Genomic DNA, 21,656 nt, shown 5'->3' with positions numbered 1-21,656 from the left:
TGAGGTACCATAAAATTGACATGAATAATAGCTACCTTTAACTGTGTTTTTTGGAAATTAAAAGTGGATATTGACCAGAGCACCCAAAATTAAAATATTGAACTAAAGAGGGAGATGCATTTCTATGTTAAAAGGCTCAATTTAGACAACTTTTTTGGTCTTTGACCTCTTTCACATATTTTTTAAAGAAATATTTTTTTTCTATTTTTATATGATTTTATTAAAATTGGGGTTGGAAAAAGAAAAATAAAATATTACAAGGTCGAAATTTAACGTTTATCATTAAATAAAAATTTAAATAATGCGATCGACTGATCTTTTAAATCCCTTCTTTTGTAATTCTATAACACAAACTTGAAACTTTTTATTTTTGCATCTTACTTTTTGTGTCTTTTCTCTTTAGTGCTAATTGAATTTCGGATAAGTTTGATTATATTTAGCATCCGAATCAAGTGGAACATTATGTTGTATTTTATATTCTCAAGCCATGTCTCACCTTTATATTTTTTTAGTCTAAAAAAAGAATGACATTTTGTTTTGCATTAATATTCAAATATTATCATATAAATTATTAAATCGATACAATTTGGCTTGATGGTTTCCATGGGTGCCAATGGATTATACTTCTTGTAGCAGGAATTAAAATGCACAAATAGAGGGCCAACATTAAAAACTAAAAATAGTTGCAAAAATGGTCCAAACAAAAAGTTGCTTCACAAGTGGAGATTTGATTTTAGTTAAATGCTTTCGTAAAGTCATTTTTATTAAAAATAAATTATTATTGATAAATACATTTACTAAAACTAGATGATCTTTATATATTTATTTAAACAATATAATAATAGACAGAGCAAAATAAAATATAATGAATTGTTTGAGGACAAATTTGATTTTTTTTCCTCATGGAAAATGGAATGTAAATCTTGGGGTATCCTCCTTTTGTGGGAAATATTCAGGAGTCGTAAAAAAAAATATATTTCCTCCCTTAATTTCCATTCCGATTAACAAAGTAAAATCTTCTTTTAAAAATAGAATTTAAGGCGTTTAAATTTAGTTATGCTAAAAATCTTTAGAAACGAAAGTGGAATCATATTGATTATACGGGAAATGATTAAATATACTCTTATATTATACCAAATAGTTTAAACATATTCTTTTCTATATTTTTAATTCAAAATATATTTCTTCAATTATAATTTTTGTTCAAATATACATTTTTTATTATAAGTTGACATAAATTTACCCCTAGTTTTGACAAATTTTTTTAAAAAAAACATATGACAAGCTCATAAACAAATGAGTCATCCCAAATCAAAAAAATAATAATTGACATAGTGAGTTTATCACTTTATCTTTATTAATTAATATAATTTCAAAAACGATATATTCATTAAAAAGGTTCTACCTTTTTACAAAAAATATTAACTCTTTAAATAAATTAAGAGTATGATTAGTAAATAATATTTTTTTTTCTTGATTTGAAAAAGGGCAACTTTCACATATATCAAACAAAAAATTCATATTTGTATGCTATAGCAAAGTTTGCATAATTACGCTCCATAGCAAACATATAATTGTATAATTCGCTATACATATACAATTGTATAATTCGCTGACCTAAATTGTATAATTCGCTGGCCTCGCTATACATATACAATTGTATGATTCGCTGGCCTAAATTGTATAATTCGCTGGTCTATTTCGCTGTAATTGTATAATTCGCTGTACATTTCACTTCAATTGTATAATGCGCAATTGTATAATTCGCTTTCTATTTCGCTGCAATATTTGTATAAAATTTGTTTTGCATATAATTGAATCGAAGTAAAATGTTTATATATTGTATAATTATAAGCGTATAGGAAGAAGATATATGTTTTTCTCTCGCTTTATACAAAAACAGAAACACAATTTATACACTTCTGTTGTATAAAGTGAGAGTAAATTGTATTTCACTGCAATTGTATAATTCGTTGGCCTTTTTCGCTGCAATATTTGTATAAAATTTGCATTTGTCTACAATTGAATCGAAGTAAAATGTTTGTAAGTTGTATAATTAAGTGTATAGCACGAAGATATATGTTTTTGCACGTGTATATACAATTTTCTCTCGTTTCATACAAAACAGAAACACAATTTATACACTTATGTGTATAAAGCGAGAGAGACGAGCAGAGGGAGAGTGGCGAGCGAGATTTTTGGGAGAGAGGCGACTGGTAAACTTTGACAAACATTTGCTATGGAGCACAATTAAATCAAACCTTAGCTACTCCATTTATTTTAAGTTATTAGTTTGTTATTATATACAATTATCCCTTTGAAAAATCACAAGCAAAAAGTTAAAATTGGACTAGTAAAAAGATATAGAGGGAGTATATATTACTTAAGATGTGATTTGGAAAATAAGTAATTAATTAATGTTAAAGATAAAACATGAATATTATCTTTTCTAAATAAGTAAAAAATGAAAAAAAAATCTATTTTTAAAGTAATAAATAAGTAAAAAAATATTCTTTTATTATTTTCAATCGGACTAAATAGGTATATTTGCTCGAATGAATAAATTTACTCAAACTTTATGAATTTGGAATATTTGTTGAATAAAATTTTTTTCCAATCAAAAAAATAAAAATAAATATAAAACACGTGTATATTTGTAATAGGTTGAAAACCCAATTTATTTGGTACTTTTGTCAACGAATTGAGATATAATAGATTCATCAGCTTGTCAGAGCAAAGAAAAAGCCATTTTTGATTTGCTCTGAAATCAAGAAAAAAGCAAAAAAAAAAAAAATTACAAATATGAATCCTCGAAATTTAGCTGCTATGCTTTCTTCTCTAATTGCTCAATTACTCCTTCTAATTACAGTTGTTTTTCCTTCATCAAATCCTCTTTGTATAACAAATTCATCTCTATCTCATTTTCTTACACCTCTTCTTCTCCATTTTCTCTCTGTTTCTGAAACAGCCGCTACTCTCTCGCGAAAAAGAAAACGTATCCATTTTTCAGAATTCGATGCACCGGAAGGCGAGGGTTTGACCCGGTTTAAACTCGGTAGACCCGACTCGTTCATCCGACGTAACCCGGATTGTTTCAAGAAATTCTTCAATATCAATTCTTCTACTTTTGATTGGCTTTGTGGGTTGTTAGAGCCTCTGTTAGAGTGTCGTGACCCTGTTGATTCTCCACTTAATCTAGCTGCGGAAACTAGGCTTGGAATTGGGCTTTTCCGATTGGCTACCGGAGCTAATTTCTCAGATATTTCTCGGAGATTTACTGTATCGGAATCTGTTGCTAAGTTTTGTTTCAAACAATTGTGTAGGGTGCTCTGTACTAATTTCCGGTTCTGGGTTGGGTTTTTGAATTCGGGTGAGCTTGAATCTGTTTCGAATCGATTCGAGTCGATTTCGGGTATTCCTAATTGCTGTGGAGTACTCTGTTGTGTAAGATTTAAGGTTAATGAAGAGAGTATAGCAGCTCAATTAGTGGTTGATTCATCCTCCAGAATTATTAGTATTATAGCAGGTTTTCGCGGCGATAAGACTGATTTCCAGGTCTTGAATTCATCAACTCTGTTCCAAGATATTGAAAAAGGAACAATATTTACGAATTCACAAGGTTTGGAGATAAATGGAGTGAGTGTGCCACAGTTTTTAGTAGGTAATGGAGATTACCCTTTGTTAAATTGGTTAATGTTACCATTTGATGATCCTGTTCCGCAATCAAATGAAGAGAAGTTCAACAATGCAATCAACGTAATGCGTTTGCCATCAGTTATAGCTGTTCAGAGCTTGAGAAATTGGGGTGTTTTGCGCGAACCTATTGAAGGAGAAATCAAGACTGTTGTGGCTTCTATTGGTGCTTGTTCGATACTTCATAATATGTCGTTATCAAGAGATGATTATTCAGCATTTTGTGATGATTTGAATGAGTATTCACCTGACAAACGCAAGACTTGTTTGAATCCTGGTGAAAGTAAAACCGTAGCATGTTCTATTAGAAGTGCATTAGTCACAAAAGTCACAAAAACAACAGAGTTTCAGTAACATTTTTCTAGTACTTATTTTAAAGGCAAACAACATATATTGTTACTCAAAGTTTAAACCTTTTTGGGCTATTTTGCATAATAGCAACAAGATGTCACCCTCTTCTGTTCTTTAACATACACAGCTCTTTCTGGTTGATTGTCAATGAACTCGAAAGAAAATCATTATACGACTTGCTTCAAGTAGAAGTGATTGTATATATTGTCAACTTCCATTTGTGTTGTTGGGTATGTGAATAAAGTCCTATATATATATAAGTTGTAGTGATACTTTTAATGGGGTAATATTTTTCAGGGAAAAATGTATAGACAATACCATGACTACGTCATATTACAAACAACTAGTATCAGAGCTATTAAGATGGGGTGATGGGCGGCCCATCTAAAGGTCGGTTTACTAGTTTTACCCGTAGCTTTGGAGACGAATACACACAAAGAAAAAGGCAATGGCTGTTGTGGCCACAACACTCAGTTGATGTGAGTGCGTCATGATATTACAAACAACTAGTATCAGAGCTATTAAGATGGGGTGATGGGCAGCCCATCTAAAGGTCGATTTACTAGTTTTACCCGTAGCTTTGGAGACGAATACACACAAAGAAAAAGGCAATGGCTGTTGTGGCCACAACACTCAGTTGATGTGAGTGGCACACTGGTTCAATTCTTAATATATTACTCACAAATATCATTAATATCTAGGGTAGTTATATGTATGTTTGGTGTGCCTTAGAAATGTTATCTGTTAAAAAACTGAATACATTTGTTATTAGACCTGCACTATGTCAGAGTCAATTTCAGTATGAATCTAGTTTGTGCAATAAGTAATAGATTATATGAAACAACTTTTCTGTTGCTCCAAGTCTCCCTTCGTTACGGAGAAACTGTTTAATGGTTTGGGAAGTATTCTTTTCTTACATTGCAAATCTTATCTTGAAACAACAGAATTTGAAAGAGCAGGATCTAGATTCTAACTCTTGAGTCCACCTAAATTCAGTATCTTTTGCTTAGACTTTATATTTATTAATATTTGGTGATGATCGAGTATTATTGTTATTAACTTGAGATCATTGATTTGTTGCAGGAATTATACATTTTAATTCAAATCCTAAATCCGCATTTGTTCTTTTATGTTCTTGTCTAGGAAACTCTTTACTTGTACTGTGTAACAAGGCTGGTAAGGCTAGAATTTTTATAATGTTTCTCAATCTTACTGTCAATATATCATACTACTGTTTAAGGTTCGTAATAACTTATAAAACTTTAAAATGTAATCCAATTTTTTAAGAATTTTCAGTTAGCTCAAAGAAATTTCAGGATTGTGATCGAAACTGATCTATAAGTAACAAGAGAACTAAACAAACAATTAATCATGAACTTTTATCCTATACGATTCTAGCGAATATATTTACTGTACATTCTATGTATAAACGACATGTATATGATATACACCAATTATATACTGATTAAACACTTGTTATACATTGAATATACACTATAACAAACAATTATCATTCTTTTTAGAGTAAATTTTAGGTTTAGCAAACATAAAAGTCATATTTATATGCTATATACCGCTTGGCTAAAAATATTAAGATTTGCTTGGTAAAAAACCTGTTACTCTGATCTTATGGACATCAAAAAATATTCTGGATTCAACCCAAACCATTTCATATTGGATTCTTATCAACTCTCATAGTACTGTTGCAGTGTAACAAGAAGTTAAGTCTTTTTTTTAAAAAAAAAAAATGAAAGTATGAATTGAACTATGAAATTGGGAAATGAGAGTTTATTGTGCTTACGTGTAATGTAAAAGCATATCTTTTAGCTCATAAAGAGTTTACGAACACGCATGTCTGCGCCTATTGAGAAATTATTGGCTATAAACTCCGAGGTTTTTTTTGAAAACTCTCCCTCTTTTAATAACATTTTTCATCAATTAATTTCGTTTAGGTTTTATAAGTTGAACTAACACTTTTACAGAATAGATTTTCGTTCTACCATGAGAGGAACTAATCCATAAACCTTGAATGATAGTAAAATGATTAAATTTTTTAAAGAAAACTTTCACATATAGCCACTTAAAAATAATTAATTAATATCCATAGTTATAGTTTGATAATTATAATTTGTAGCTACAAGTTATATAGAGGAGAGAGGCGAGCGAGACTGGGATAGAGAGGAGAAAGAGAAGAGAGAGGGGGGAAAGAGTGGGAGAAAGGTGAGTTGTATATGTATATTGGTTAGATAATTGTATATTATACATATGTATTTGTATATATGACAAGAGAGATTGGGAGAGAGATGAGAGAGGCGAGCGATATCGATATTGGGAGAGAGAGGAGAGAGGCGAGCGAGATCAAGAGAGGGAGGAGAGAGGTGAGAGAGAGGGCAGAGAGTGGGAGGGAGGTGGATTGTATATGTATATAATTGTAAATCATACATATACATTTATATGTAGAGCAAGCGAGATTGGGAGATGAAGGAGAAAGGCGAGCGAGATTGGGAGAGGGAGGAGAAATGCGAGCGAGCTTGGGAGAGGGAGGAGAGAGGCGAGCGAGAGAGGGCAAGAGTGGGAGAGAGGTGAATTGCATATGTACATAGGTTAAATAATTATATATTATACATAAGTATGTATATTCTTGCGAATTATATATGTACGAACATGACTAATTATACAAATTCGAAGTCAGCCCTCGTAATTAATGTATAATGTTAGTCGCGAGTGATAATTATAGCAAAATATAGCTATGATGAATAATTAAATAGTATAAATTTATTTTATTGCGTAATTTTTTTTTAAAGATACAAACAAATTGTGAGTTCTATTTTCTTTTACATGCTTCATCTATTTTTTGACTTACTGTTTCTATACATCAATGTTTGTTGGTTAATCATACACAAGGTTTGTTAGTCACAACTACAAGTCCTCTTATGTTCGTGCCATTTAAAAAAATTGTAAACAACCATAATAATAAATTCAATATAATTTTAAAAGTAAAATCTGAAAAAAAAAGAAAAATATTTACGTAAATAAAAATTTTGACAAGACTCCACTCAAGTAAATTCTACCAACAGACAAACATATGTTAAAAAAACTCAAGTTGAGGCTTTTATAATACTATAATTATAATTATATTACTAAATTAATAGTTTTGCTTAATCAGTGTCTTTAGTTTAATCTAATCACCAGTAAGCACCTAACCAGCCACCACCTCTGACTTAGCCATACGAAATATATTATCCTCCCATAAGTATAACTCTGGGAATATGATATTCATTTAAAGGTCAAAATGTCAAAACGCTTTATCAATTATTATTCTTTTCGTTTAAAAATAATTAAATTATTAAGATATTTTTCATATTTTAACTTAACAGAAGTGTTCAATGTTTAAAATTATTCTTAGAGTATGTTTGACCACGCGATACGGTATTATGATATGATAACATAATATGAAATTATGAAATATAAAATTTTAGTGTTATATATTTTCTCATAAACATAAGAATCCATAAATTGTAAAACTATTAAAATAGCGCTAATTATTTATTTAATCTTATCAAATGAACAAAAAATTACAAAATCGCATAATAAATTGTTACATTGCTATTTGTTCTCTAATTAAGTAAATGTTTCATTTAATTTAACTTTAATTCAATTAAAAAATTGAACATAAATTGTAGTGTACTAGTTTTTAATGCTCAACAATCGATTGGTGTGACTTGTGAGTTAAAGTGACCATATGTTGGTGAGAATAATAAGTTTTATGTTGATGAGAATAATAAATTTTAAAAAGTAATTATCTTGTTATAAATTTTATTTATATATAAAATAAATGGTTAGTAGATAAAAGTGTGGGGTTATTTTAACAAAATAGAAACTTGTGGATCAATTTTTTAATTAAATGTATCTCAAATCATGATATGAAATTCTCATATCATGATTTTAATTTGGAGAAATATGGAATTATGAGATGGAATCAGTATAAATCGCATGTCCAAATGCTGATTTCATATCATAATTCTATATTGTTATATGATATCGCATGTTAGAATATTATTCCATTTTTACCCTTTATTTGAATTTTCGGTGTGGTGAGTTTTAAACTTCAAATGCTTTGAATTATTCTAAAGATTAATTTGCCGATAATTATTAAGGGCAATAAATGGAAAAGTAATGTTTAACTTATGTCATATTCATCTTCCCATAAAATGTGTGAAACACCCCAATAATTCTAACTATTTTGTTAGTGAGGCAGTAATAATGAAAAAAGTTGTTTTCTCCGTTTTAAAAAGAATGATTCTATTTTTTTTAGTGTGCTTCAAAAAGAATGACATTTTTCCTTTTTTGTAATATTTTAACTTTATTAAAGGGTATTTTAGTATATTTGACATAACTTTAAATTAGAACTACAAAATTAATTTTTTTTTTCTTTTCTTAAACTCTGTTTCAAGTCAATCTACGTCAATCTTTTTGAAACAAAGAGAGTATATATGACATGTGGATCAAATTTGAGCGGGTTAAGGCTAACTTCTACATCACCCTGCCAAGCCCTATTTTAATTTTAGTTGTATTTTTTTAATTTTTTGAGAGTTAAATTATAAAAAAATTATTAATATTTCAAATCATATTTTTTTCATTAAATTAACATGAGAAAGCTTTCAATTTTATAGTTTTTTTTTTCGTATATTTTTTTTTATATAGAAATTTAAACTGTAAAATATTTATAAAGTGATCTAGTTTAAAAAACTAAACGGAGGGGCTGTGTGTCCCCTTGATGCATGTTTAATTCATTTTATTATTTATTTTGTAATCATATTTTGATTGCCTTTTTATCTCTTAATACTGTATATTAGTGTTACGTTTCACATTATTTATTTATTTATTAGTATAACAATGCTATTATATTTTATAGCGATTGAAGAAAAACATACTGTTATGCCAATTGATTTTTGTTTCATTTGGAAAAAGATTAATTAATCCTCCAACAAATGAGAAAAAATGATTACAAATGTAAAAGTACTTCGATTTATTTTTTTATTTTTTCTTTCGAAAAAATTGAAATAGGGAAGAAATTTGACCAAAAAAGTCTCTCAAGCTTTATTATTTTGAATACTTCAAAAACACAAATATATAATTGCTTTGATTCTTTTAAATTTTTTCTTGGTGAACTTAATTACCTACAAAACTTAACATTGTTAGCTGGACTTTGAATATCTAATTCAAATTCTTCATCCAATTAGGCACATCTTATAACATATTCCCTTTTTTATTGTAACAAAATCATTATAATTGATGTCGTTGAATTTATATTTCGATTCCACCATATACTAAAAGAAATATTAGTTTTAAATGTATAGTAGTTATGCTTTAAATTCTAAATTAAAGAGTTACATGAAAGTCAAAATGGAGTTTCTATGAAAGTTTAGTGACTTTAAAGTTTTCTTTTTACTACTAGAAAAAACAAAATGATAGTTTACCAATTACGAAAATAAGATATTTGCGAATTTAAGATTTTAAAAAGATAATATATTGTTACAACTTACAAACAAATAGAGGAGAGAGGGTTGGATTTTGGAATCAGATATTGAAATGAAAAAAAAAATTAATAGATTTTAAAAAATAAAATCGATGATAATATATATAGTAATAAAAAAAAGTGAAATCATATCATATTGTCTTTTTATCTAACTTAATAATTAATACTTTTAAGTTTTGAGTAAGTTTTGGATATTTATTTTTAAGTTAAAAAATAAAATACTATTGAGCACATTTGAGAATTTTTTGTTTACATATTGAGCACATTTTCTTTTATTATGCTAAATTTTAGATAGATCATTTAGTATTGATCTATTTTTAGTTCAATTTTGACCAAATTTATGTATACTAAAAAAATGAAATATCGAATATCCTTTTCATTGATAAATAAAAAGATTGTAAACATAATAATCTATTATTATGTTCGTCACTATGGACAATATGATGTTACACATATTGATTATAAATTATATATCACCCACCATTATTTACCATGTCTACCCCGCTATGGTAATTAAAATGGTATTCTCGAAAAAATATTTTAAAACTTTTATTTAAGCTATGCTTAATCCAAAAACTTATTGACAAAGTCTACTAATTTCAGGCCCCACTTCAAGCCAATCTTCTTGTAACTTTTTTTTTTAAAAATAAAATATTTACATCATTACATGTAATGTATAATAAATTATTTCATAAGTTTGTTACGTAACGTTATAATTTAATTGGTTTGTTTGAAAGAAGAATAACAATGTTTTATGTGTTTTAAAAATATATTTTAAGCCTCCAAATATCATGCATGGCACTACAAAACGAATTTGATTCCTTTCCATTTTCCCACATTCCTGTTTATTTTTTATACTATTTATTATATATAATATAAAATAATACCTTTATGTTAGAAAAAAAAGAAGAAGATACTCTCTCTAACTTTAATACGAAATCATCGTCTCCACTATGATATATTATAATAATAATATATTTACTAGAAGGTATATAGTTAATTTCTATAACATAAGAAAGACATATAATTTATCAACAACCAAAATGAATATTCTTGTTTTTTTAGGCAAATTTTTTATATATATTTTAAAAATTAAAAATTTGTTAGTAAAATAATGGGAAAATTATGTAACATTGCAAACTTATACATTTAATTACTCATCATAGCTATAATTTGCTATAATTATCACTCACGACTAACATTATACATTAATTATGTGGGCTAACTTTGAATTTGTATAATTAGTCATGTTCGTATATGTCTAATTCGCCTGAATATACAAATGCATATGTATAATATACAATTATTTAACTTATATACATATACGATTCACCTTTTTCTCATTCTCTCCCTCGCCGCTCTCCTCCATCTCCCTATCTCGCTTGCCCTATATACAAATGTATATGTATAATATACAATTATATACATATACTATTTACCTCTTTCCACTCTCTGTCCTCTCTCGCTCGCCTCTCTCCTCCCTCTTTGGATGTCGCTCGCCTCTCTCCTCCATCTCCTAATCTCTCTTGTCATATATACAAATACATATGTATAATATATCATTATCTAACTAATATACATATATAATTTATATTTCTACCATTGTTTTCCTCCTCTCTCTTCTCTTTCTCCTCTTTATCCCAGTTTCACTTGTCTCTCTATTCCATATAACATGTAGTTACAAAATGTAATTATCAGATTATATTTATGAGTAGACACCTTTCACAAATCTAAGCATAGGTAATCATGACGTTATATGACGTGTTAAATATTTTTATTCAAGTGGTTGAGACTTTGTTGCAACAACTTCCATGGGTCCCACAGATAAGTCATTTATGTTTTTTTTTTAAAAAAATAAGAAATAAAATTAAAAAAACACATCAAGAAGGAATCTCACCAAATTTTTTCTTAGTTGGTGGGGCCAATCTGTTCATGCAAGGCTTACTGGTGAACCAAATTTCCTCACACATTATATATCTAATAGTTTTCATTACTTTCTAAATCCCAAACTAAAAGAAGAAGAGGAAAAAAAAAATAACTAAAGAAAATAACATGGCAGAAAATGTTGCATCACAGGAAAATCAAGTCTCTAAACACCAAGAGGTTGGCCACAAGAGTCTTTTGCAAAGTGATGCTCTTTATCAGGTATAACAAATTTCGAGATTGATTCAGGATTTTATTTATTACGATCACATAAAATATTTATGATTTAACATGTTACAGTACATATTAGAGACGAGCGTATACCCAAGAGAGCCAGAACCCATGAAAGAGCTTAGAGAATTGACTGCTAAGCATCCATGGTGAGTTACCTCTAATTAAAAAGGTTAATTAATTGTTAATGAAGAAGATTAGTGAATTATGGATATTTGTTGGAAACAGGAATCTTATGACAACATCTGCTGATGAAGGACAATTTTTGAATATGTTATTGAAATTGATCAATGCTAAAAACACCATGGAGATTGGTGTTTACACTGGCTATTCTCTTCTTGCTACTGCTCTTGCTCTTCCACATGATGGAAAGGTACCTTGCTTATACTCACGGAGTTTAAGAAAATAAATAAGAGTTTTGAATCTTGTGATACTGAGTTAAAGCTGTGTCAAATATATAAAATTATCTTATGACATAAAACATGTCACGTGAACAGACGTAATTAATAAAACATTTGTGTTTGTTTTTGCAGATATTGGCAATGGATATAAACAAGGAAAATTACGAAGAAATTGGTTTACCCATAATCCAAAAAGCTGGTGTAGCTCACAAGATTGATTTTCGAGAGGGCCCTGCTTTACCTGTTCTTGATCTATTAGTTGAAGATGTACGTTATCAGATTACCTAAATGATAATAAAATAAAATTAATATAACTTAAACTAAAGTAACTTTTTTTTTTAATATTATTTTGCAGAAAAATAATCACGGTACGTATGATTTCATTTTCGTGGATGCTGACAAGGATAACTACATCAACTACCACAAAAGGATAATAGAATTAGTGAAAGTTGGTGGTGTGATCGGATACGACAACACCCTATGGAATGGTTCAGTGGTCGCTCCACCTGATGCTCCATTGAGGAAATACGTTAGGTATTATAGAGACTTCGTATTGGAACTTAACAAAGCTTTAGCGGCCGATCCAAGGATTGAGATTTGTATGCTTCCGGTTGGTGATGGAATTACCCTGTGCCGCCGTATCACCTGATTATTCTATTTCGTTTGTTTTGTGAATTATAATGTCATCAATATCTCTATTACTAAAAAAAAATGTATTTCGAATATTGCATTTCTCAAATTATAAGAAATATTAAGATTTTATTGTATATCTCACTTGAGTAAATATTTTCTTTATCAAATGATATTTATTGTATTTATCTTGTATAAATGTAGTTTTCTTTTAATCACTCGATATAAATTAAAAGTTCTTAATCTGATCAATTAAAATTTGTATCGTGTAAAGCTTGAATCAACAAACCTTCACTTATTAATGTGAGACTAATATTATTCCCTTCAAAATTATTTCATTACGTGATATTGCCCTTCAAATGGATTAGTTTAATTTTTGTTTTCAAAAATCAAACTTAAGTCTAATGAGACATAAGTTATTGGGAAAATTGCGTAATAAAGTAAATTTATATTATTTAATCACCCATCATGGCTATAGTTTGCTATAATTATCACTCGTGACTAATATTATACGTTTAATTACGTGGGTTGACTCAAAATTGTATAATTAGTCATGTTTATGTATGTATAATTCGTCAGAACATACAAATACATATGTATAATATATAATTATTTAACATATATACATATACAATTCACCTTTTTCCACTCTTTGCCATCTGTCGCTCGCCTCTCTCCTCCTATCTCGCACCCTATATACAAATGTATATGTAAAATATATAATTATATACATATACAATCACCTCTCTCAAACTCTCTGCCCTTTTTGCTCTCGCTCGCCTCTCTCCTTCCTCTCCCAATCTCTCTTGCCATATATACAAATACATATGTATAATATCCATTTATGTAACCAATATACATATACGATTCACCTTTCTCCCACTCTTTTCCCCTCTCTCTCGCCTCTCTCCTCTCTCTCCCATTCTAGCTCGTCTCTCTCCTCCATATAACATTTAGCTACAAATGTATTTATCGTACTATAATTATAAAGAGTAATTAATTATTTTTAAATGGCTATATGTGAAAGTTTCCCTAAGTTCTTTCGTGGCGGAGAGCGTCTGAATTAACATTTTCCGCAGGTAAAAGCAGAGCCCAGATCCCAAGACCCAAATAGACGCAAATGGAAATGCTTTTAACTGGGCCCAATTAATCTGTTGCCTAGGCCCAATTTTAGCTAGTGATAAATAGGCCTTCGATACAAAATAGAAATAACTTATAAAATAAAAATAACACCCTATACACATTTAAGGTTATATATATCGAGTTATAAATATATTTTTTAAAAATAAATTACTTATAGTAGATTATTATCGAGTCATAGCATATCAATTAAAAATATATTTAATTAAAAATAAACTATAAGTAATTATTTAAACAGTAATTAATATGTTTAAATATTTTTTTTATTTTTTACAATTAACTTTTTATTTTTATTTTTTAAATAAAATAAAAAGGAAAAAAAACGTTTATGTATAAATTAGTAAGTAGCACTAATTGTGGGATTTGAATTAATTTTAATTAATAATGGATAATTAACAAATTAGCACATATTAAGGAATTCAAAAAGTATTTAAATTATTCAGTTTCCTTAAAATGCTTAAATTCGTTTAAATCAAATTAAAACATGATTTTTTTCCTTTTTTTTTCTTTATCACCTTTTAAAGCTTTTAATATAAATAATAAATTATTATTAATTAAATTTATTTATTAAATTTCACATTATATAGTTACCTTTTAAAAAAGAAAATCTAAATAATAGAGATTTGATTTTAATTAATTTCCTATTATACGATTGCCCAATAACTATCCACCCCCATCTCAACCAATACATACACAGACATCTTCCCCCAATACACTCCATCTTTCCCCAACACGCGAAGATATTTTGATCTTCCCCAAATTCCGTCTCACTCATCATCTCTTCCCAACACGCAAAGATTTTTTGTTCTTACCCAAACCCCCCTCACTCATCTTCCCCATTATCCCTCTCAGATCAGTTCATCCCAAAAACCAAACATCCCTCTTAGATCAGTTCCCCTTAAGTTCATATAAAATGTCTAGGAAAGGTAGTGAAACCCCAAGTAAAAGTAAAAGATTGGTCGATGAGTATGATGACTTTCATGTTCCTTCATTCGATATATTGTCACAAACTCAAACGCAGAAATCAAAGAGAAAAGAGAAGTGTAGTTCAGTTAATTCGAAAATGAAAAAAAAAATCAAAGAGGCAAAGGAAAGAGGCAAGAAGAGAAAAGGAAAAGAAATTAGAACATCGTCAGAATCCGATTTCGACTTTGCTGAGGATTAAAAAATATAAATTCAAAAAAAAAATAAAAGACATTGAAATTGATCGATCAACAAGAAAGTTTTCAAAAAAAAAAAGCATCAGAGATAGGAGCTACAAATAAACCCAAAAAAGTTAATAAAGTCAGTAAAAAGATTATTTCAAATTTGGATTACAATGTGTTGTGTTAGTGTATTTAATTTTTGATTTTATTTGTTAGTATTATACTACATGAAATTTGTACGATTTATGTATGAGTTGAGTTTTTAGTATTATACATTATAATTATATATGAATATTGAATGATTTAGTGTTGTATGTTTTGTATATGATATAATTTGAATATATCAGTATATGATTTGATACATAATAAATGTATTAATTTTGTATGATTTTGTGTATAAAATAATTGGTTATTATCGATACAGGTTGTATGCATTATGTATTACCTTTGTATCATATATGTATGAAATGATATTCTGTCCAGTAAAATATATGTGTATGAATGATGTATTAATCATGTGTATCCTATAATTTTGACTTTTATAATAAGTATTGCAACTGTATATTTTATTTTTTGATTTTGATGTATGAATTGACTTATTCATACTAAATGAGATTAGTTTGTAGTTTAAAAGTTACAATTTAGTTTTTTTTTTAAATCGAATATGTATTAATATTGTATGAATTGTGTATGAACTTAGGCATATAGTTTTTATGATTTCTGTATGAATTGAATTAATGTCCATCGAATATGTATTAATATTGTATGAATTTTGTATGATTTGTGTATGAATTAATTGGATGTCAATTTAATATAACATTGTATATCTAATTTTTTCTATGGAATTTTATAGTATATAAAAAGTAATAATTTAGTTTCAAATTTTATAGGAGAAGAAGGTTCAAACACATTTATCTTCTTGTATCAACATGATTATGTTCGCTAATTTGTTGACCTTCCTCGGTCAAGATAAGTTTCAGCAATTTTTACAAGAAACCCTATTTGGATTTTTTAATGATTTACATAACATAAAAATCTGATGTCAATTGTTGCGTCATACTTTCCTTCTTAAATATGAACATGGCAGGGATGACATGTTCATTATCAATGTAAATGGTACAGAGTTATATTTTGACTTAAAAGAGTTGGTTGTTGTAACCGTTCTAAAATTTGGACCAATTTCTGATTTTGTTTCTGATCCATCTGTTCCAAATAGATTAATTGCAGAAAATTTCAGAGACTTTGACAAAGTCCCCAAGTGAAATTTTTACCACTAGTTTAAATTGGAAAACTTTTGGGAAGAAAATGACCGTTTATAATCAGTTCATATAATTCATACACACTTCATACACATTTAATATATCATTCACTGTCCTACAAACTACTCCAATTAAACAAACACAATACAATTTCAATACAAAATTAATACAAAAACATATTTTCAAATTTCAATAGAAACTAGAATATTCTTTTTTTTTTAAAAAAAAAAACGACTTTCATAAACAATTGATACACGTTTTGTATACTTTTCATACACTTATAATACAAACTTTAGACTTCAAATACGTTATACGTAACATAACTGTTTCATTCAAAAAAAAATATACAAATTGTATTTCAGATAATACAGTTATAAAAAAAAATCAAACACTGTTCTACATATTGACAAATCAACCTGATGAATTTCACTTTTCACCATATTTAATTAGTATTGACATAATGTTCTCCATCAGATCAAATCAAATTGTTTCAAACGCCAAAATTTATCAGGTTACTAAAAAAAACGAACTCAAATATGCAAATATGAAAATGATCGTAAAATTTTTGGGGAAAATGACTTCTATGTTGATACAAATCTGAAAATAATCGTGAAAATTTGGAAAAAAGATGAATTGCAACGATGATGCAAGTATGTTTCAAAATGCCAATCTGAAAATAATCTGCAAATCTGAAAATAATTGTTAAAATATGGTAAATTTTTTTAAGGAATTAAATCAAAAAAATAATATCATTTAAACTAAATAGAGATATTTAAGGCAGTGATGCTAATCTGAAAATTTTTGATATCTCTAAAAACGTGTTAATCTAATATTAAATTTTAATTAAAATTCCTTGAAACGTGCTAGTATACAATTTCAAAATGTGCTAACTACATTTAATGTAATTAATAAAGTATTCCATTTTTCGTTATTAGTTTGTCCGTGTGTTAATTAGGTATATTAATTATACATTATTAGTTTATCCTTTTTTTTATTAATTGTTAATAACAACTCTTTTTAATAAATTATAATTAACATTATATTTATTAATAAAATGCTATAGATTGAGATATTAAATGTTATACACTGAAATTCAAATTTGAATGCTATAACTTGAGAATATATAAAATGTTATATACCTAATTTACACATTTATAAATGATTCTATTCTTATGTTTTGGCCGATTGTTTCTTTTTATGATAATAAATGTTTACAAAAATTAAGTAGACACGCGTGATGTGTGTCCTATGTGGCATCATGGGATGCCACATAGGTTGCATACGTATATTTGTTTAATATTAGACAAGTTTAAACAGAGGCGGATTCAGAATTCGGAGGTTAGAGGTGCCATATTATCTAAATGATAAACGGATCGATTCTTCATTTTAGGTTATGGTTCGAATTATTTAGTTTTTTTGATATCTATAAATACATTGATCAAATACATCTTTAGTTATATTCTTTTTCTTTTAAATATTCTAATATTAGAGATATACACCTATATAGTGTTTTTTTTATTTCCTTTAGGAATAAGAGACCTTATCCTCTATAACTTTGAGAAAACAAGAAATTTTTCACCTTAAAATTCAAATTTGTATACATCATCTAATATAATATAGTTGAGAAAAAAATAAAAATTATATTCAATCGAATCATCTCCACTTAGTGTGACGTTAAAGATTGAAAGAACCTTTGAATTCAAAAGCTAAATTATATCCAACATTTTAAAAGCTTTTTCAAAAAAAAAAAAGTTTAAATATATTTTTATTAATATCCTATATGACGTTCAAAATTTAATATTAATCTATCATTAATATAGAATTTAACACAACACTAATATTAATTAAAGATAAATAAATAAGAACTGAAAGCAAAGAAAAAAAAAAAAAAGGAAAAGCCCCTCTTGCAAACAAAGGGATAAAAAGTATTTATTGCTGTGATGGATATTTGAACCCTCAACGTGTTGTTGGATGGATGCACCCTTTGCCAATTGCGCCATTGAACATATAAATCACTAAGTGGCAGATACATTATTTATACAAATTATTTTACTTATATACACATATATATACGAAGTTTTAACCGAGGTCGATGGGTGCTGTGGGACCTCAACCCTTAATGCTAGATTCGCTCTTGATTTTAAATATCTAGTTGTGTAACTTCAAAGTTCGAGAACATAGAAACAAACTGAAGTTAAGTTAAAATTTATATTTATATATTTTTCTTGTATTGCGATTTATGAATCATTGATCTAAAATTGTACTTTTTAACAAAATAAAAATCTTGTGAGAAAAATATTAAATCATAATTTAAAATTTGATATTTTAAATAATAGTCTAATATTTTGTTGGTTTCAAAGAGTATTTGCACAACATTTTAGAATAGGGAAAAGAAAAATCTAAATAGTAAACTAAAATGACATTTGCCAAAGTCAGCCTGATTTAATTGATTCAATCAACGGTTGAATCAATATCTATTTCCACCAATCAAAACACAATATAAGTAAAATAATGGGAAAATGCATAAGTACCTTCTCAATCTATGTCTAAAATCTCAGAGACACACTTATGATATACTAAGATTCTATTATTTCTTGAACTTATATAAACAATTTTCTATCCCTTTGGCCTACGTGACACTAGCTTGAAAAAAAAGTCAATCAGCGTTGAGCCTACAAGATAGTATTACGTAGGCATAAAAGGGGTAGAAAATTATCAATATAATAAGTTTAGGGAATAATAGAACCTGAAATTTCGGACATAAGTTAAGGGATACTTATGTATTATCCTTAAGATAAAACTAAAAGCCGCATATGAATTCAAAAATCTAGAATATATGAATATTGTTCAACATTAGCTACCTTGTAGAAAGAAAAAGAATATATACCCAATTACATTTATGATTATCCATAAAAATTAAAATGATTCAGTTGATTGAATAGATGTTTTTTTATATGATATTTTTCAAATTTAAAATTTTTTACGTGCTTTCTCAATCGAGCTTATATATAGCAATTACCTCTTATATATTATCCATAAATATTATATTAAAGCAAAATTTATCTTACTCATATTAAAAATTAGAAATTATTGATTCATTAGAAGAAAATAAAGAAGAAGAAAATTACATTAGCTACCTATCAAAATCATCTAGACAAATCAACAAAAACAAGAACCTAAGTCACACGTCACTTCCTTTTCAACTTGAAAAAAAAGTCTCTCGATTTGGACAAGACATTAATGAATATTTAATCTTAGTGCAATTAAATTGGGTTTAAAAAGCTATAAAATCAATTTTTAGCATTTTCTCTAATATAATGAAAATATACTATCGACACTTAAAACTTCACGTAGAGCGAACGTCAAATTCAATTAACATAAATAAAATAATAATTAATACTACTACATATTACAATATTCTCCTAATACATATTAAGTGAACTATTGGGTATATAAATTAAAATTTATTTTTCACTTTTATCCTTTTAAATTATTTTTCTAAAAAATTTAAAGTAATTAAGAACCTCGTTAATAATAATAATAAAAAAAGTCTGAACCATTCTCATGAACTCTAAAACAAATTAGGGTAAATCACATAAATATGCTATATTATAAAAATATTTACCATTTGTGTCAATATAATTTTTCTAACTAAATATAAGGTTTTTTTGGAATTAAGAAAGTTTTCGCCTCTGTCTCAACCTTTTTTTCTCTTCTTCTTGTTATTCTTTTGCTTCTTCGACTCTTTCTTTCTTTCTTTTTAACTCTTTTGCTTCTTTGTCTCTTTTGTCTTCTTTTTTTATTCTTTTACTTTTTTTCTCTCTCTGGTGTTATTTATCTTCATCCTCTCTTTTTTTCTTTTTTTTTCTTTTTAATTCTTGTTCTTTTCTTTAAACTTTTCATCTAAATAATTACATTACTCCAATCAGTTTTTGTCCATGTCACTATTTTTCATTCAAAAACAAGATGAAAAGAGGGAAAGAAATCTGCAAGTTTGTATAAAATCACGTTTTTAAGCAGAAATTTCAAATCATTAAAATAACAGAAGCAAAAGTTCACCATTGCTGGTCATTATAAAGTTTCAAATTTTGAATTCATTATTTGAATTTTACGAATTTGTGATAAATTTGAATAGGTAGTTCCTACAAATAATTGAAAATGTCGTTTGGAGTTTATATCTCAATTTTAAGAGAGTTTGGTTAAGTTTACAATTGATATTAGGAGAATATTAGATTGAACAATTGTATTAAAGTTGAATTAGATAATACAATGTTAATGCACATTTAATTCATTTTGAAGTTTTTTGATTGATTTGTTACTATTGGATACTTGTTTAATTCATTATTGATATAACTTATCAGTTTATTGATCATCGTCATATCCTTCATTAGTTAGGTTTTACATTCATTCTTAATTCTCTTTTCTAATTCAACTTTAAATACGGTGTAATACAATTTTAATTCAAATTTAATTCATTTCACATCTTTTTGATTTATTTGTAACTATTGGATACTTATTTAATTCATTATTGATACAAGTTTAATTCACTCTACATATCATAGTCTTGTCAGTCATAGTTACGTTTTCCATCCATTCTTAATTCTCTCTTTTTATTCAAATTTAATACCATTCAATACAAGTTTAATTCAAATTTAATTCATTTTGCAGTTTTTAATCAGCCTAATTTATTTGTTCCTATTTGATACTTGTTTAATTCATTATTGATATAAGTTTAATTCACTCTATAAATCACTGTCTAATATTTTATTTGTTACATTTTTTTATTCATGCTTAATTTATCTTATGCTTCAACTTTAATACTTGTGTAATACACTTTTGTATTTTTAATTCATTTTGCAGTTAGTCTATTGATTTGTTATGATTGGTTACTTGTTTAATTCATTATTGATACAAGTTTTATTCAGTTTACATGCAGATCAAAGAATGCTCTTTTGTTTTCTACATTTTGCATTCATATTTAATTCTCTTCTATTAATGCAACTTTAATATGTTTGTAATATATTTATAACTCAAGTTTAATTTATTTTGCAGTTTCTTATGCCTCTTTATTTGTTACGATTATACTACTTCTCTTTTAATAATTCAACTTTAATGTGTTTGTAACACATTTTAATTAAAGTTTAATTTATTTTGCAATTTTTTATGCCTCTTCATTTGTTACGATTATATTACTTATTTAATGAACTATTGATACACGTTTTATACAATCTAGAATTATTGACTATTCTGTGAAAATAAAGGGAAAAAAAGCACGAAAGGGAGAAAGAGCAACAAAAAAAGCAAAAAAGAAAGAAAGAAAGAAAGGGAGAAAGAAAGAAACAAA

The 21,656-nt window shown here is 27.4% G+C and overlaps 2 protein-coding genes across 2 annotated transcripts; both read left to right on the top strand.

Annotated features, from left to right (window-relative positions):
• The first annotated feature begins 2,728 nt into the window (after positions 1 to 2,728).
• On the top strand, positions 2,729 to 4,330 carry LOC107016125 (protein ANTAGONIST OF LIKE HETEROCHROMATIN PROTEIN 1-like). The gene has a single exon (XM_015216615.2). It carries the CDS (start codon positions 2,803 to 2,805, stop codon positions 4,045 to 4,047), a length of 1,245 nt encoding a protein of 414 aa, XP_015072101.1. The 5' UTR covers positions 2,729 to 2,802; the 3' UTR covers positions 4,048 to 4,330.
• Positions 4,331 to 11,571: 7,241 nt separating this feature from the next.
• On the top strand, positions 11,572 to 12,907 carry LOC107010763 (caffeoyl-CoA O-methyltransferase 6). The gene is made up of 5 exons (XM_015210049.2): positions 11,572 to 11,728; positions 11,807 to 11,886; positions 11,966 to 12,110; positions 12,271 to 12,405; positions 12,494 to 12,907. The coding sequence occupies exons 1-5, from the start codon at positions 11,636 to 11,638 to the stop codon at positions 12,785 to 12,787; spliced, it is 747 nt and encodes a 248-aa protein (XP_015065535.1). The 5' UTR covers positions 11,572 to 11,635; the 3' UTR covers positions 12,788 to 12,907.
• Positions 12,908 to 21,656: the final 8,749 nt, after the last annotated feature.

Source organism: Solanum pennellii, chromosome 1 (genome assembly GCF_001406875.1).
Source record: "Solanum pennellii chromosome 1, SPENNV200".
Lineage (NCBI taxonomy): Eukaryota > Viridiplantae > Streptophyta > Magnoliopsida > Solanales > Solanaceae > Solanum > Solanum pennellii.
This window is presented reverse-complemented; position numbering and strand designations above follow the sequence as displayed.

Bases quoted from the DNA above. Each gene is read 5' to 3' on its own strand.
- LOC107016125 (XM_015216615.2), top strand. From the start codon at position 2,803: ATGAATCCTCGAAATTTAGCTGCTATGCTTTCTTCTCTAATTGCTCAA.
- LOC107010763 (XM_015210049.2), top strand. From the start codon at position 11,636: ATGGCAGAAAATGTTGCATCACAGGAAAATCAAGTCTCTAAACACCAA. The intron at 11,729-11,806 runs GTATAACAAATT...AACATGTTACAG, and splicing joins AAAGTGATGCTCTTTATCAG to TACATATTAGAGACGAGCGT. The intron at 12,406-12,493 runs GTACGTTATCAG...ATTATTTTGCAG, and splicing joins TTGATCTATTAGTTGAAGAT to AAAAATAATCACGGTACGTA.